Genomic DNA, 19,178 nt, shown 5'->3' with positions numbered 1-19,178 from the left:
CAAGGTCTCTAGTGCTGGTATCAAATGTCTCTGCCATTGTTGCTCATCCGCATCCTACACCAGTCAAGGAACTCTAGAGTTGCCTTCTTTTTTTTAAGAAAAAAAAAAAGATAAAAGATTGCTTATTATCATCAGTTTTTGCTCGGGGTGGCTTTGGTTGTACAACCATTACATGCCTTGCTGCACAAGGGGCATCTTTCCATCGGTCGCAGGTGTGTGAAATAGTGTTTTCCACACTGAAGTCTATGTTACTATCTGCAATTTGCTTCATAACCTACCAACAGGATCACCATTTAGTGTTAGCAATAGATGTGTCCCAGCGTGGGATAGGGTGGTGTTACCTCATAAATATTCTGATGGCTCCAAGCAGCCTAATGCACATGTGTCGAAGATGGTTAATTTGGCTCAGGCTAGATATTCACAAATAGAGAAAGAAGCCCTCACCATTGTTTATGCCTTAAAGAAGTTTCATGTTTTCCTAAATAGTGTGAAATTCCATCTCGTCATGGATTACAAGCAATTAATTTCACTGTTTAATCCTTCAGCGATGTTGCCAGACCAAGCAGCACATTGCCTTCAACGTCGGCTGCTGTTCCTCTCTCAACACAACTCACTCACAGACTCACTTCTGCCCCATGGCTAAACATGCAGATGCTGCCGCACTCTCCCGTCTTCTGGCCAGTCCAGACCCAGTTTCTGATCAGGTGGAGTTACTCCATTTCCACATTTATGAATGCACTCAACAAACTGTTAATGGTTTTCCAATCACTAGTGCTCAGGTTATGAAGGCTGGTGCTATAAATCCGATATTATGGACAGTGATACACTGCATACAACTTGGCTAGCCTGTGGCACTTACATTGCAGGCATCCAAAACTCTCTCTAACTACTTTGTGCTTTGGCATCATTTCTCTGTCATTGATGGTCTTATACTCCTTGATACAGACTATACGGCTTCTCAAGTAGTGGTTCCCCGGCTCTCCATTCAGAGGTCCTGCAATTGCTGCACGCTGATCAATGAAGGCAGGGGGGTTCAAGCACCAAAGCGTTAGCCTGCCTTTTTTTTTTTTTTTTTTTTTGGTCTGGTTTGGACATCGACACCATTCAATGGGTTATGGCATGTTATCAATGTGCAACGCAGCAAGCAGCCCTGCAGCCAACAGCCAAAGTTGTCTCCATGGCTGCAATCTTCGGAGGTCTGGGACCTTCTCCACATCAGTTTCGACAGTCCTTTCCTTCCTGGCTAGTAGTAATTGATGCACTCTCAGTTTCCATATGTTGTTCACTGTCCATCAACTTCAGTCTCTTGTCATAGCAGCAAGCCTGTCAAAAAAATTTTCCATTGAAGGGCTTCCAGCAATGCTGGTCTCTGATAACGGCCCTCAGTTTGTGTCACAGGAGTTTGCCTCCTGCAACACCTGTGGGATTTACCACATTTTCACCCCACCCTTTGACCTGCAGTCCAATTGTGAGGCTGAAAGGTTAGTTAGAACATTCAAAAGGCAAATGAAAAAGTATGTGACTCGATCCCCGAGCGACGTTGCCTTAGATCAATTTCTGTCTTCCTATTGGTTCAAGCATATCTGGCGACAACAGCCCCACTGAACTGCTCGATGGGCACCAACCCCAAGTGCTCCTGCATCTCCTGTGGCCTTGCCAGAGATGCCAACCTGTGCAGTCATCATCTCATTTACAGCCTGGTGTGGCTGTCTGGGCATGCGGCTTTGGTTGCCGCCCAAAATGGATTCTTGCTGTCATCTCCCAACGCCACCGCCCCTGTCTCTGCGATGTCCATACAGAGCAGGGCCTCTGTGCATATTATTATGACCAGTTGCACCTGCGCATGAATGACTGGACAACCCTGGCCAGGACACTGTCATCACCACACCAGTCTCTATCACTCAACAGGTGACCTGATGTGGCTGGGTCTGTGCCAAGACATACAAGAGGACCACCGTCACCAGAGGACAAACATGGCACAGCTTCTACAATACTGCAACCAGTACCGATGCAGTTGCTGTCCACACTGGAGCCATCTCATCTGCCTCAGTCGCCAAGTGCTTGGGCACCACCACCACCACCACCACCACCACCACCACCACCAAACCCTTGACCTGAGGTGGCCATGAAGCTCACATTGACATCATCCATCCTACCATATTTGTTGACATGAGAGGACGGACTGTAATGCTGTCCAGACCCCAAGTACTTCCAACCATATGCCCCAGTATCAGTACATAATCTCAGAGCCTCACAGAAGAGGACACCATGGATATCTTGCAAATCCGAGCTGTTCCCCCACAGTAGAGGAATGAAGTAAGGCACACACAGTTGAAAGCTGCGGGCATTAGCAGTCCCATGCGGCAATGCACCGCAAAAGTGCAATACAGCCTGCCATGGGCAAGAGCCTATTTAAACCCTGACGCACTACGCTCATGCTCAGTGGTCTACATCTATGCCTACATCTACATAATTACTCTACTATTCACAATAAAGTGCCTGGTGGAGGGTTCAATGAACCACCTTCAAGCTGTCCCTCTATCGTTCCACTCTCCAACAGTGCACCAGACAGACGAGCACTTAAATTTTTCTGTGCAAGCCCTGATTTTTCTTATTTTATTGTTATGATCATTTCTCCCTATGTAGGTAGGTGCCAACAGAATGTTTCTGCAATAGGAGGAGAAAACTGGTGATTAAAATTTGACGAGAAGATCCCGTCGCAACAAAAAATGCCTTTGTTTTATTAACTGCCACTCCAATTCACATATCATGTCTGTGGCACTATCTCCTCTACTTCGCAATAGTGCAAAACAAGTCGCCCTTCTTTGAACTTTTTTGATGTCATCCATCAGTCCCACCTGATGCGGATCCCATACCCCACAGCAATACTCCAAATAGGGTGGACAGTGTGGTGTAAACAGTCTCTTTAGCACACCTGTTGCACCTTCTAAATGTTCTGTCAATGAATCACAGTCTTTGGTTTGCTCTACCCAAAACATTATCTATGTGATTGTTCCAATTTAGATTATTTGTAATTGTAATCCCTAAGTATTTGGTTGAATTTACAGCCTTCAGATTTGTGTGACTTACCGCTAATCCAAATTTAGCAGATTTCTTTTAGTACTCACGTAAATAACTTCACACTTTTCTTTATTCACGGTCAATTGCCACTTTTTGCACCATACAGATATCTTATCTAAATCATTCTGCAATTTGATTTGGTCATCTGATGACTTTACAAGACGGTAAATGACACCATCATCTGCAAACAATCTAATAGGGCTACTCAGATTGTCTCCTAAGTTGTTAATATAGACCAGGAACAATAGAGAGCCTATAACACTTCCTTGAGGAATGTTGGATATTACTTCTGTTTTACTCAATGACTTCTATCTATTAGTATGAACTGTGACCTTTCTGACAGGAAATCACGAATCCAGTCGCACAACTGAGGCGATATTCCACAGGCACTCAGTTTGGTTAGAAGGTGCTTGTGAGGAACAGTGTCGAAAGCCTTCTGGAAATCTAATAATATGGAATCAATTTGACATCTTCTGTCACTAGCACTCATTACTTCATGAGTATAAAGAGCTAGTTGTGTGTCACAAGAATGATGTTTTCTGATCCAAGCTCTATGTGTCAATAAATCTTTTTCTTCAAGGTAATTCATTATGTTCGAACACAGTATATGTTCCAAACCCTACTACAATGTCCTCCCAGTACTAGCTCAGTTTTGTAAAATCAGGTTTCCTGCAAGGCTATACCAACTGTTGGACATGGTGCTATTAGGTGTTTAAATTCAGCGAGGTGTCAGAATTAGCTGTTGCAATTGCATTGGATAATCATGATGTTGCAGTAGATCTGATTAACCAGCAAGTAGCAGAGATACAAATAGTGTGCCCCCTCTGGTTATCCCCAGTACCTCCTTTCTGGACAGCATATTCGCTACTACCAGCTCTTTCTCCCCACACCCTTGCCTATTTCTTGCTTGTGTTGTTGCCATGTATACCTGAATTATTGTTGCTGGAATTGGTTTGATTTGGGGGAATGCCACACTCTGGATAATCATTGTTACAATTTATCAATCTCATCTATTCAGCTGACTGACAGACTAGCCAAGGATGGAACGGGGATGGAAACACTCAAATTAGATATTCCAAGTGCTGACATACTCAATGCCACATCCTACAACAATCAGAGGACATGGGAAGATAATGGCACGATCCAGTAAACTATGTACCGTCCAACACACCACCAAGATCTGGGAGACACTGCTATGAAGCTGAAGAAGGGCAGGTATTGCCATACACCATCTCAGAATTGGGCATAATAAAATAACTCAAGAATTTCTAGCATGACAAGATCCCCTATGGTGTGTCTGTGGAGAAACATTAACAGATTGCCACATCTCCAAAGACTGTACGACTGCCAACAACCTAAATCAAATGGACCCAGGATGTCACCCATCAGAGAGTCAGGTGGTGAAACAGCTATGAACCATGTGTTAGATTTGCTATGAAGAAGTGGATGTTACAACAAGATTTTAAGACAACACAGTTAGGTCAGTTCAGGTGAAGGAAATGAGAGGACAGGTCTCTTACTGCCGATTTAGCCCCGAGGAGCCAAAAGGTGGTGGTACATTCAGAAAAGCCCGTATATATATATATATATATATATATATATATATATAAGGTTATAATAGAAGGAAACATTCCACGAAGGAAAAATATACCTAAAAACAAAGATGATGTGACTTACCAAATGAAAGTGCTGGCAGGTCGACAGACACACAAACGAACACAAACATACACACAAAATTCAAGCTTTCGCAACAAACTGTTGCCTCATCAGGAAAGAGGGAAGGAGAGGGAAAAAAAAAAAAAAAAAAAGCTTTTTTTTTTCTCTCTCCTTCCCTCTTTCCTGATGAGGCAACAGTTTGTTGCGAAAGCTTGAATTTTGTGTGTATGTTTGTGTGTCTGTCGACCTGCCAGCACTTTCATTTGGTAAGTCACATCATCTTTTTTTTAGGTATATATATATATATATATGTTGCGAAAGCTTGAATTTTGTGTGTATGTTTGTGTGTCTGTCGACCTGCCAGCACTTTCATTTGGTAAGTCACATCATCTTTTTTTTAGGTATATATATATATATATAGAGAGAGAGAGAGAGAGAGAGAGAGAGAGAGAGAGAGACAATATGTTAAGGAGTGGTACTAAAATTCAGGGTGAAATAATATCAATGATAAGATTTGCTGATGGAATCGCTGTCCTCAGCAGAATTGAAGAAGAATTACAGGATACATTGAATGGAATGAACCGTATACTGAGCACAAAAATAGAGACTGAGAGCAAACTGAATGAAGATGGAAATAACGAGTAGTACCAGAAATGAGATTAGCAAAAAACTTACCAATACTGACTACCATGAAGCAGACAAAGTGAAGAAATTCTGCTACCTAGGAAGCAAAATAATATATGGCAGAGGTACTATGGAGGATATTAAGAGCAGTCTAGCAAAGGCAAAGAGGACACACCTAACCAAAAGAAGTCCATCAGTATCAAATATTGCTGCTACCTAGGAAGCAAAATAATACATGGCAGAGGTACTATGGAGGATATTAAGAGCAGTCTAGCAAAGGCAAAGATGACACACCTAACCAAAAGAAGTCCATCAGTATCAAATATTGGTCTTAATTTGTGGAACTGATTTCTTAGAATGTACTTCTGGAGCACAGCAATGTATGAAGACAAATTGTGGACAATGGGAAAACTTAAAAAGATGAGAATCAAAGCATTTCAGAGAGGGTGTTTTAGAAGGAGGCTGGAAATTTGGTGCACTGGTAAGATAATGAATGAAGTTCTCCACAGAATAGTTGAACAAAGAAAGAAATGGAAAACACTGAGATGGATCAAGTGACATGACACATGTAAAGACATCGAGGAATAATTTCCATGGTACTAGAAGGGACTGCAAGCATTACAAACTGTAGAAGATGACACATGTTGGAGCACATGTAACAAATAATTGAGGCCACTGAGTGCAAGTGATACTTTTGTTTGGCACAGGAGAGGAACTCCATGTGGAACACAACATACTCACCAGGTCATTCCACGTCAAATCATACAGAAATTTTAGGAAATGACACTAATTGTCACGCAAATCCTGGAAATTTTGGGTAGTTGAAGTTTACCTAGATATATTCACATTTCCGAAATGCAAATGTTGCAGGTCAATTACTTTTTAATTTATGATAAAAAGAAGTTGTATAGATTCAGGAATTCAGGCTTTCATAGACGAGCTCCTATATAATTTAAAAATGCATTAGTTCCTACAGTTTTTGCAGTGGAAGCTTGAATTTTAAAAAAAAAATTTTAGTTAAAGTGGAAGGTTTATTTTTTATAGTCATGCTTCTTGTAGTGAATATCCATCATTTACATCTCAGAAAAAATTGTAAACAATTTCTTTTAAACAAAATCCATGCATGAACTTTATAATTTTCTTAAGGTATTGCCCCCTCATAAATACCTTTGAAAAAATTATAATATTATTATAAATATTCTATTATGTCACACAAAAGGAATCAGTTTGTAGAAATAATGGGAAGTGTGAAAACCAATGTCATTGTAAAAGAAATATTGGTTACTAATTCATGACTACCATGTCACCACTAAATTGCTGAAGTTGGCTACTCTGGGAAATAATGGGAAGTGTGAAAACCAATGTCATTGTAAAAGAAATATTGGTTACTAATTCATGACTAACATGTCACCACTAAATTGCTGAAGTTGGCTACACTGGATTTCTCTAGGAACAAATCATATCTGAGAAGACTGTTTTATTGCCGCTACACATATTGCATCATCCAGTTCCTTCATTTTGAGTTGTGTTCACTGAGCATGCAGTTCTGAGCTCTTGTACCGAGTTGTACCCAGAGTCAATTATTGGTTAAAAATTCAATTGTTACAGCTTTTAACAACTCATTTCAAAACAAAAGTAAGTCCCCTAATGTTACAATAATAATATGAAATACTTTTGTAATGAAACAATGCAACAATGATTTTTCATTATTTAATTACTTTTTAGGTTACACCAACCATCTTTTGAATTATTTACGACAAATATTGGTTTTATGATTGAAGCAGTATGGAAAGTACAATCAGGCAGTGTTTTTTTCCTTGGACAGTATCTGCAAGATATGTGATAATGCCCTGACTTGTGTGAATGAACTGACCAATGAAGAACTAGAACTTTTATTATGATGAAGCAACAGTCATTCATACTGTAATTTAAGTGTTTCATGTGTGTGTGTTAAACACAAACACTAAGTACCTGCACAGATTCTCTCTACATAAGAAAATTTGCTGTGATCCCTTCAAGCACCATAAACAATGTTTCATCTGGACTGTGAAATTAGTTTAGAAAAGGCAAAGACCTGCAAAATGAGAGGCTTTAGCGTTATTTCTGGGGAAAAAATGTGCCTTACCTGTCTCAAACTTATTAATGAAAAACAAGGAAGTGACGACTCATCACCAAACTATATGTTGTTGTTGTGGTCTTAAGTCCTCAGACTGGTTTGATACAGCTCTCCATGCTACTCTATCCTGTGCAAGTTTCATCATCTCCCAGTACCTACTGCAACCTACATCCTTCTGAATCTGCTTAGTGTATTCATCTCTTGGTCTCCCTCTACGATTTTTACCCTCCACGCTGCCCTCCAATACTAAATTGGCGATCCCTTGATGCCTCAGAACATGTCCCACCAACCGATCCCTTCTTCTAGTCAAGTTGTGCCACAAACTTCTCTTCTCCCCAATCTGATTCAATACCTCCTCATTAGTTATGTGATCTACCCATTTTTCTGTAGCATCACATTTTGAAAGCTTCTGTTCTCTTCTTGTCCAAACTATTTATCGTCTATGTTTCACTTCCATACATGGCTAAACTCCATACAAATACTTTCAGAAACGACTTCCTGACACTTAACTCCATACTAGATGTTAACAAATTTCTCTTTTTCAGAAACGCTTTCCTTGCCATTGCCAGTCTACATTTTATATCCTCTCTATTTCGACCATCATCAGTTATTTTGCTCCCCAAATAGAAAAACTCCTTTACTACTTTAAGTGTCTCATTTCCTAATCTAATTCCCTCAGCATCACCCATTAACTCGACTACATTCCATTATCCTCGTTTTGCTTTTGTTGATGTTCATCTTATATCCTCCTTTCAAGACACTATCCATTTCGTTCAACTGCTCTTCCAAATCCTTTGCTGTCTCTGAGAGAATTACAATGTCATCGGCAAAAACCTCAAAGTTTTTATTTCTTCTCCATGGATTTTAATACCTACTCCAAATTTTCTTTTGTTTCCTTCACTGCTTGCTCAATATACAGATTGAATAACATGTGGGAGAGGCTACAACCCTGTCTCACTCCCTTCCCAACCACTGCTTCCCTTTCGTGTCCCTCGACTCTCATAACCGCCATCTGGTTTCTGTACAAATTGTAAATAGCCTTTCGCTCCCTGTATTTTATCCCTGCCACCTTCAGAATTTGAAAGTAAATGACAGTAATGTGAAGGTGCAGACTCCCGAAAAATCTGTGCTCAATACTAGCTTAACTAGATCAGGAGTATCCTGCAAAGCTGCATTCAGTTACTCGACATAGCTGGTTTGCAGCAGCAAACAAAAATTGGAATCAGCAGCTGGAGCTCTGAAAACTACAATTTCACATACATATCAAGTTGAGTTGGCTGCTGATGCAAGCACTATTCCTAACAGTGATTTAACAGAATTGGAAGAAAAGGCAAAACATCATGATGAACTCATGGACAAAATCAAACAGAAAATTGAATATGCAAATAATTGTGAAAAAATTCATTTCCTTACTCTTAAGCTGCCAACTTGGTCTTGACAAAGTCAGGAACACACACAATGTGTGTGTGTGCATGTACCACCAAAATGTTAAATTGCTTCTAAATTCCATTTCTATTAAAGAAACATACCAAGATCTAATTAAAATAATAACATGTGATATAAATAACCGAGCCTGTATGCTTCGTCTGTGTGAAAAATGCCCCACCAGTTCATTGCTTCAAACCCACTTAGAAAATTAAATAGAAGACTATGATCCTGATGAGATAGTTCAGTACAGTCAATGGGCATCAACTGATAGAAGGACTAAGTGTTTGAATCACCACTCTCTTTCATTTCTGTATCACAATCTGAGGGTCGACAGAAGCGTCCGATCCCACGCGTCGGCTTTGACCCGTGACGTAAGGGTGTTGTCGTGTGTGACGTCATGACGGCGTGGAGTTTGGTTTGAGTGTGGCTGTCTCCAGTTCTGTTTTATCTTATTTTGTTTACTTTACTGATCTGTTCGTTCTATCTCGTGAGGATTTTTTTTTTTAATTTAAAAATGCTTATTACTTATTTTAATTATCTGTTTCCTCCAATTTCTGTTTTAGTTTATTATATTTATCTTTCTGATCTGTTCATTCTATCCCGTGAGATTAAAAAAAAAAAAAAAAAAAGACAAAAAACACTAATCAGCTACTGAAGCATCTTTATCTTCTATGGGTTGCAGGGGTTACGACCCCTGGGGAGGTGGGTGGGTATTCATGCATGGCTGTCTTCACTTACACGTTGTAGCTACGCAAGACGTCTACATTTGTTTATATTTAGTTTGCCCCCCCCCCACCCAAAACACCCCATTTCCCGCGCTTGTCCCGTTAGTGTCATTAGGCTTCTTGTGGAGAGTGTGTGTGTTTGTTTTTGTTTCCGCCATATTTGTGATGTCATGGGTCAAAGCAGACGGGCGGGATCGGACGCTTCCGTATTTCCCAATCTGATTATCTGAAGATGAAGAAGGAAACACTTGATGAAGGATCAGTGTTAATTTTAATGGAATTCAGTGAAAATCTCAATTTTGTTGTTCAAGAAAGTACAGGGGTACCATTGGAACAATGGCAGCTGCATGCTTCATACTGTCCAGAAATATTACAAAAAGGACAAACAAAAAAGTATATTCATTTTACAGTCAGCAGCTCTGGTGCCACCTCTAGTACATAACGTACCACCTACGCATTCAGGAAGGCATTACAGCTAAAACTTTTAAGGCAAGTCTAGAAAGTTTTAGCATAGATTGTCACGGGTTACTTCAGAACACCTTCTACTCAGCACAAAACCAGAGGTCCACAGTAATCTCAGGGAATAATGCTACAGGGTCATTCCATGTCAAGTCACCCAGGCCTTGACACCAACCATGTCAGATTTTGATGAAACTTGGTACAATTACTTCTTTTATCATCCTGAAAGCACTTGTAAAATTTTTTTGCTCTATCTCTTATAGTTTTTTTTTTTTTTATAAATTTTTAAAGTTTTTAGATTTGCCTTTGTTTCAGCAGTCGGAAATTGAAACTTAAACGTGTCCTCACAACTAAAAAAATTTGTATATTAAAGAATACTCAAGATATCAGTATGAAATTTTGGAATAAGTTTGTATATTATATCTAAATGTTAAAAAAATTACCATAAAGATATATTAAATTCTTCCAAATGAAAAAAAATTTATAAATTTTTTATTTTATTTTTTTAGCTAATGGATGTTTAGTTTTACAAAAACTGCAGTATCTAGAGTCTCAGACCTGATAGAAAGCTCAAATTCGTTTTAAAATACTCTTAATTGTATAGGCTATTAGATAAAAGAAAATTTATGTTGGCCTTTTAACGTGTTTAATAGTTATCTAATTTTTAAAATAATATTAATTATATTTAAAAAATAAAAAATGCCAAGTGACTTAGACACCGAAAATAAGTTTTTGTCTTCTTGGAGTAACAATGTACACTTGGATTTTGTATTGTTACTCCTGTGTTTTGAAGTAAAAAATTATTACAGTGTTAAATAGTGCTTGGATAGTATTTTATTAAGTTCATTCGAACTCTCAGTAAGTACGGTTGCTTAGTTTACAGAGATTCTTTTCCAATATCCTATAAAAGTAACCACAACAATAATCAGACCAAAAGTGAAATCAGTATGTCAGATATTCAAACCTGTAGTGTAGGGTTATTTAAAAAATCTGACTGTTTCCAAACAACCTACACACCTTCAAAAAAGTTACAACCGGTATCAGAATTGAGTGAGGAAGAAAAAGATTTGATCCACTTACGATCTGGAATTAATCTGTGTGAATTTAAGAATATATGTTCACACCACAGCTACTACTTTTTAAATGTTTTTGAAAAGTATCAAACAACATGTGCAGACCCACTAAAAAACACAAAAAGCCCATCAAAAAATCGTTGAGAAGTGTAGGCTTGGATCCTTCTAAACAATTACTGACAAAAAATATTAGCATAAAACCTGGACAAAAGCTTTGCTCAACATGCCGTAACTTTTGTGAGGAAAAATTAAGAGTTGAAGTTAATGAAAGTGAAACAGATGATGAAGTCATGGTTGAATTAGAATCATTGGAATCCAGAAATGAATCCCTCGTACAAACAAACATTGCTCTTGATTATTTAGGTTTAACACCGATAAAGCTTCATGGCTTGTCAGAACAAAGTAAAGGGTCTTATTTTAAAAGGAAGGTTAGCAGTATTGAAAAGACTGCAAAAAAGGCGGTTTCAAAAGCATTAAAATATGATGCACCAAGTTCTGATGATGACGAAGAAGATAAAAGTGTGGTTGAGAAAGCAAAGGATTTTGATGTAATGATTTCTCTTATGAAAGAGAAGATTTCATCTGTTGGGAGATCTAGAAAAATCCAGATTCTGACCTTGGCTCCAGATTCTTGGACTCTAAATAAAGTGATCAAAGAATTTAATGTAAGTGAGTACATGGTGCGACAAGCTAGAAAGCTAAAATCTGAAAAGGGTATTTTGGAAACTCCTGGTCCAAAAAAAGGTAAAACTCTTTCTGAAAATACAGTAAGACTTGTAATAGATTTTTATGAAAAGGATGAAAGTTCCAGAGTGCTACCTGGAACAAAAGACAAAGTAAGTGTTCAAAAAAATGTGTACATGCAAAAAAGACTCATTTTGTGTAACTTGAGAGAACTCTATTATTATTTCAAATGGGAGAATCCCGAGGTAGAAGTAGGATTTTCAAAATTTTGTTTCTTGAGACCTAAATGGTGTATCCTTGCTGGTGCTGCAGGCACACACACTGTATGTGTTTGCAGTATCCACCAGAATGTTAAACTATTACTGGATGCTGTGAAAATTGAAGAATCTTGTAAAGACCTAATTAAGATGCTTGTGTGCAACACAGAAAACCAAAACTGCATGCTACATCATTGCAACAGCTGTCCTGCAAATACTGCGCTAACAGAGTGCTTAACTGAAAAACTAAGTGAAGATTATGATTTAGAAGAAGAAATTGTAATCAGTCAGTGGGTTAACACAGACAGGGCAGAAATGATCAAACAGTCTATCAGTGTTGAAGACTACATTTCTTTATTGGTTAGGTCATTGTAAAAGCTCACCCCACACTCGTTTATAGCAAAATCCCAATCAGCAGCCTTTAAAAGATTGAAAGAAGACCCGCCACCCAAAACAGCAATTATTGTGATGGATTTCAGTGAAAATTATTCCTTTGTTATACAAAATGAGATCCAAAGTTACCACTGGAATAGAGGTGGTTGTACTCTACACCCAGTTGGAGTTTTTCTAAGAAATGAGGAAAACAATGTTTTTGTTTCCAACCACTGTTTTATTAGTGATGACCAAGAACATGACACTGGTTTTGTTAACTTTGTACAAAAAGAAATTACAAAGTGGCTGTCATTACATCATACTGACATTGACTCAGTTCACTACTTTACAGATGGTTGTGCTGGGCAGTACAAAAACAGAAACAGTTTTAAAAATTTGACTGAACACTTGAGAGACTTTAATTTGAAGGCCCAACACTCTTTTTTTGCAACAAGTCATGGGAAGTCAATTTGTGATGGCCTAGGAGAAACTATTAAAAGAATTTTAAGGAAAGCCAGTCTACAGCTTTCAGACAAAGAACAAATAATGACAGCAATCGATGTGTATAAGTTTTGTGAAAAAAATATTGACAACATTCATTTTCACTTTATTGACAAAAAAGAAGCTGATTTGCTACGGTTAAAACTAGAAAAACGTTGTTCAGCAACCTGAACCATTCCTGGAACTAGAAGTTTTCAAAATTTCAAACCATTTCCAACAAACAACCTTGAAATTAGAAGGACTACAGATAGTGTAAAACCCTCCTTAGTCTTTTCTTTCCATTCTTCTTCTGATTGGGTTCGTGTTGAACCATCCATAAATTGCTATGTGGCTGCAAATTATGATGGTAACTGGTACTTTGGACTGGTAAAAAACAATATTCAATGATGAAGAAGATGCAGAAATTCTATTTCTACATCCTTCAGGACCCGCTGCATCATTTTATTGGCCTGAAAGAGAAGATTCCTGCATAGTGCCTTTGGAGCACTTAGTCTGTGTAGTAGACGCACCTCAATCAAGCGGCACTGGGAGAATGTATTACTTCAAAAAAGACTGTATCAAAAGAACTGAAAGCTCTTGGATGAAGTGGAAAAACAGTTTGAATCAGCATTAATGTTTATTAAAAAGACAAAATTACTCAAAAAATTCAATGTTTCAAGCAATCAGTTGGGTTATACATAAGTGTCGTAAGTAAACTATCTTTGTACATAATTCTAATGTAATCTACTATAATTAATAAACATGTTAAAAAGCCATCATTATTTTTGTTGTATCAAGTAGCCTATATGTTTAAGAGTAAATTAAAACAAATTTGAGCATTCTATCAGGTCTGAGACTCGAGATATTCCAATTCTTATAAAACAAAACATCCGTGGAAAAAAAAAAAATATATATATATATATATATTTTTCATAGAAAATATTAATGTATTTTAATAGCATCATTTTTATCTTCAAACATGTATAATAAATAAACTTGCTGCAAAAATTCATGATGTTATCTAAAAGAGTTTTTAAGATAAGCAAATTTAAAGTTTTGAATACAAATTAAACTGACCATTTCCGAAGGTTCAGAAAACGCAAAACATAAAAACTTTAAAAATTTATAAAAAAAACTGTAAGAGATACAGCAAAAAAAATTTGCAGGTGTTGTCAGGATGGTATTAGAACCATTTGAGCCAAATTTCATGAAAATCTAAGGAGGTGGGCGTAAAATTTATTTTTTATTGGGTGATTTGATATGGAATGACCCTACACATAATGAGCTTCACTAAGATATCACAAATATCACAGGTTGTTTCACCTTCTCAGCCAGTCTTTTGTTACAGAGTAGTCTTTTGGAAAGGTAAACAATACTTAAGAGTGGCCTTCAATAAGCTCTTCAGACACTCCTTCCCGCGAGCTGAATTGGAAGAAATCGGGACTGTACAATGAGTGTGAAGGGGCTTTCCAGCGAAACTTCTGCAGCACAGCTGAAACAATCCTGGCAACATGTGGTCAGGCATTATGCTGCAACAGGATGATAGCATCCATCAACATTCCTGGACTTTTGGGCTTGAATGTCCACATACCACTGTGTTAAAGCAGCAACAGAAGAATCACTTGGCCTCCAGATTACGCCATCAGTAATGAATACAATGACCTAAACTGAGCTGATTAACCTTTCAATATTATTATTCATTGGAAAATAATCTCATAGCTCTTCCCAACAATACCCAAATTGTTCCTTAAATGATACATACCAGTATAACAATTACATGGAAAACTACAAATCTAAACTTACTATTAGGTAGTCAACTAATACTCAATCGTTCTATGGCTCATGGTCACAAACTCTCACCTTAACGGGGGGGATGTATTAAGTATTATAAGAATAAACACATATGCTTCAATTGTATGACAAAAAAAGAATACATCATCAGAATTTTATTATCGTCTTTTGTTGTATACAATAATTCACTCCTTTACATGCTAATGTATATTACTCCTTTACATGCTAATGTATATTAAGTTAAACCTAACAGAATATGTTTCCAATGTGACACCGATTGTGAACTAAATGTACCGCATAGGGAAAGTGGCAGAAGTCTAAATACGTACAAACACAGAGCTCACTGGTGAAACACTGCATACAATGGCAGAAAATGTATTCAGCATAGCAGCAAATAAGATATATTTTTAGGCAAAAGGAAAATAAGTCAACAGATGACAGCAACTTCATTGCAATTACACAAAAGTGTAATACAGGAAAAGAAAAAAGAGAAAGCAACTGGAGCTCTAGAGATAGGTGAGTAGTTTATAATTATGATGCAAAAATGAAGTTAATATTCAACAAAGTTCACAAATGTATTTCGGAATAAAATAATGTATCGGCTAGTTATGTTCCTACTGTAGTTTTCAGATACTACTAAATAAATACACATGAAAGTCAGAGAATCAATGAGACTGTCTGTTTAAGATACAAGGGACTGAACCTGAACTCTCTAAAAATCTTCGCTTTTCGCTCATAAGTCCAGCAACAAATATATCTTGCAGCCATCTACTGTAGGAGACAACAACCATCAAACCACTAATGAACGGTTAAATACTTAGAATCAAGTGGATTCTGGCAGTCTCGAAGAATTTCGTGGCTTATATAATTCCAGCAACGGTCGCAAATTGAGTGTGATAATTTCCGTTAACAAGTATAACGGTGTGGTTTACAGCGGAAACTTAAACATCTTTAACACTGAGCTGTCAAACAACATTGAGTATAATATACCTCTTTCCTGAAAAAGCCGAAGTTAGAAGCACAGCCGCGACATGACATCGTGTCGGATACTTAGAAGGTCGTGAAATTTACATCTGAAACCAAACAATATAAGATTTCAACCAATCTGTCCTAAATGAACTGTAAACTCCGCTTCTACGAGCTGTACACACAAACACTCGCCAATTATGCAACTTATTAGTCATTATCTCTGACAAAGTTGACAGTCCAAAACAAACGAAGAGCAATTACAAGCACGACAATGCTGCAACTCTAAGTGTCTTAAACATGTACCCTCGGTTTGTACACAGCGAAAAGATAGCTCGAAGGACGCTTGTCTCTCTGTTGGTCGGTTGGTTGGTTGGTTGGTTGGTTTATCGCGTATGACAGGAAAACTTGGAAGAATATGTACTGATGCAAAACACGAGGCAGTAATCCCGATCTATACGCAAAGACCTATTTGCGCAGATATCTGTGCACATAATTATTCTCAGCTAAGTTCTGTATTTCGACACCAGTATTCTGCCATAGTCATCGTAGGAGGGGAAGAGCATCATACAGCCGTAGGTTCCAGTAATCGAGTAATTTGCAGCAGACTATTATCCAAGAAACTCAGTGTAGGTCGATACCAAAAGAGAGTAGGAAGAAAAGACTCTTGCTGCTAGGTAGTAGCCATGGGAGGGGTGTAGGCCAGACAGTGCAGAAAAAGTTAGGAGGAGGGTACCAGATCACAAGTATTATGAAGTCAAGTGCTAGCCTTAACCAGGTGACAGAGGACATAGGAAAATTGTGCAAAGGTTTTGGCAAAGAGGATCTTGTAGGTGGAGCAGGAAATGGCCCGGCCAAGAACTGTAATTACAGAATTAGGGGTGACCTACATAAAATAGGAGTAGCAACTACACACACAATTGTGAGTTTATGGAGGTCCTGCAGTGCATTACCAGTCCTGGCTTAATACTGCTGTGAGTCGTGTTAACTCTGAATTGAGCGGGTTACTGCTGACTTAAATGAATTCTCATATGAGTGCAGTGCCCGTTGGTACAATTGGGAGGTGGGGGTTATACTAGACATGGCCTGCATCTGAATAGGAGAGGGAATGATAGGTTGACTGAACTTCTTGCAGGAAATGTACGAGGAGCCACCAAATGCAAGATCCCTGTGATTACTTGTGTTAGAGGGGTACCTTTTTTTAGGTTAGAATTAAGCTTCAGGCACCCTGTTTTGAAATAAGTCAGTGTAACAGAAGAACCCCACAAGAATGCACAGAAAAGTAAGGTTGGCTTATTCCACCAAAATATTAGAGGACTGAGCAATATGGTAGAACAGTTTCTTGCCTACTTGCAAAATTTAGAGGAAAAGAGAGACACCGTGTGCCTGTCTGAGCACCACATAACCACAGGGCTAGATAAGTTACATATAAAAGATTACAGTCCAGCATCTTACTCATGCAGAAGTAATGTGGGAAAAGGAGGAGTTGTTGCATATATTAAGATATAACACAAGTTCAAAAGCAATGACAAAAGTAGATTTTTTAGTGGTCAGCACATTGTGAACTAATTCTGACAAACTGTTCTTTTTTAATTGTAACAGTATATAGATCCCCATTGGTAAATTTGAATTATTTCTGAGGAACCTGAATTCCTTACAGTGCTGTCTGTCAGACATCAGCAAGCAGTTAAAAGTCTGTGGTGACTTCAATGCAGATTTTCTAAAGGATTCTGATAGGAAAAATGATTTGGAAACTTTATTTGGATCCTACAATTTACTCTCAGTAGTTAACTTTCCAACATGAGTGGATGGAGACAGTAGGTCCCTAATTGATAATGTTTTCTTTCATGAGGCACAAAGGAAGAAAATAACTGTTTACACAGTAACAACTGCTCTCTCTGACCATGATGCACAGTTAGTCAGGATAAATGACATACCGGTACTGCCTTACATGGTGGATACACCTCAATGGAAGTCAGTTAGAATCATTAATGACTACAGGGCAAACGTTTTTAAGAATAGTTTACAAGAAGCAACCTGGGATGAAATTTATAAAGAACCAAATGTCAATATAAAATTTAATCTGGTCCATGATAAATTCATGTAGTAGTTGCGCACTGAAAAAACTACTCACAATCACTAAGAAAGGTTATTAAAAAATCAAGAAACATGCACATAATGTCAGAAATCAGTACATCTGACAACACAATTAAGCTAACATGGAATATAGTGAGACAGGACAATCAACCACAGAAGAGGATAACATTACTACTGCCTTTAACAGAAAGTTGTAAATGACAAGTCACAGGTAGCAAATGTATTTAATAATCACTTCTTAAACACAATAGAAAGCATAGGGACCAACAGTTCAAGAGAAATATCACAACAGTATGTTGAAGAAGTAACTCTCATAAAATTACTTCATATGAATGTACCACCAACCTCTACTTCTGATTAAGAGGGTCATACATTCTCTCAAGAATAAAAGTTCTTCTCCCTTTGGTGGTGTTTCCAAAATAGTATAGAGATTTGTTACCATATAATGACTCCGGTACTGTCCAAAATATGTAATTCACCACTAACTCAAGACATTTTTCCAGAGAGTAAAATAAGCCGCTATTACACACCTCTTTAAGAAAGGTGATAAGAGAGACATCAGTAACTACTAATCTACTTCACTGCTGACATCAGTTTCCAAAATGTTTGAGAAGGTGATGTATTCTAGAATGTTATTTCACATGGCAACAATAATATCCTCAGCAAATCACAGTTTGGGTTTCAGAAGGGTTGCTCTACTGAGAATGCCATTTACATGCTAACACACCAGATATTACATTCATTAAATAAGGAAATAGCACTGGTAGGTATTTTCTGTGACCTATCCAGGCATTTGATTGTGTGAATCACAATATACTCCTAGATAAATTGAAGTTTTATGTGATTGATGGTATAGCCAACCAATGGATCATTTCATATCTAACCAAAAGAATTCAGAAACTTGTACTTAGTAGTAATTCAACCAACAGAGTCCAGGGAAAGAATTCTGACTGGTGAGAAACAACATATGGGGTTCCCCATGGCTCAATCTTAGGCCCATTACTGTTTCTCATACATGTAAATGATCAACTGTCTAATGTACAAGCAGAACTATTCTTTTTGCAGATGACACCAGTAATGTAATCCTCTCAGTACAGAAATGGTGAAAAAAGTTCTCAAAAGTATCATTGACTGGTTTTCTGTAAATGGTCTCACCCTGAATTTCACAGACATACACCATATTCAGTTCTGCACAACCAACCACAGAAGAGAGGTACTGCACTAGTGATAAGTGTAACACATGGTGATGAAATAGTACATAGGATGGAAATTTCAAAACTCTTAGGTGTCCATATTGATGAGAATTTAAATTGGAAAAAAAATATTTTTTTTATTTTTTTGTTTACATTTTCTTTGCGTGGAGCCATCG

The 19,178-nt window shown here is 37.8% G+C and overlaps 1 protein-coding gene across 2 annotated transcripts in view; it reads right to left on the bottom strand.

The window, feature by feature from the left end:
* The window catches only part of LOC126187849 (abscission/NoCut checkpoint regulator), a 168,710-nt gene extending 152,623 nt beyond the window's left edge, over positions 1-16,087 (bottom strand). The window contains exon 1 of one of the 2 annotated variants that reach the window (XM_049929162.1): positions 15,737-16,087. In XM_049929162.1, the coding sequence (XP_049785119.1) occupies positions 15,737-15,784 (48 nt within the window). In that variant the 5' untranslated portion in view covers positions 15,785-16,087. The remainder of the gene's footprint in view (positions 1-15,736) is intronic. The other variant, XM_049929161.1, reaches the window with a different exon arrangement.
* Between the last annotated feature and the right edge of the window lie 3,091 nt (positions 16,088-19,178).

The sequence above is a fragment of the Schistocerca cancellata genome, chromosome 5, assembly GCF_023864275.1.
Source record: "Schistocerca cancellata isolate TAMUIC-IGC-003103 chromosome 5, iqSchCanc2.1, whole genome shotgun sequence".
NCBI classification, from domain to species: domain Eukaryota; kingdom Metazoa; phylum Arthropoda; class Insecta; order Orthoptera; family Acrididae; genus Schistocerca; species Schistocerca cancellata.
This window is presented reverse-complemented; position numbering and strand designations above follow the sequence as displayed.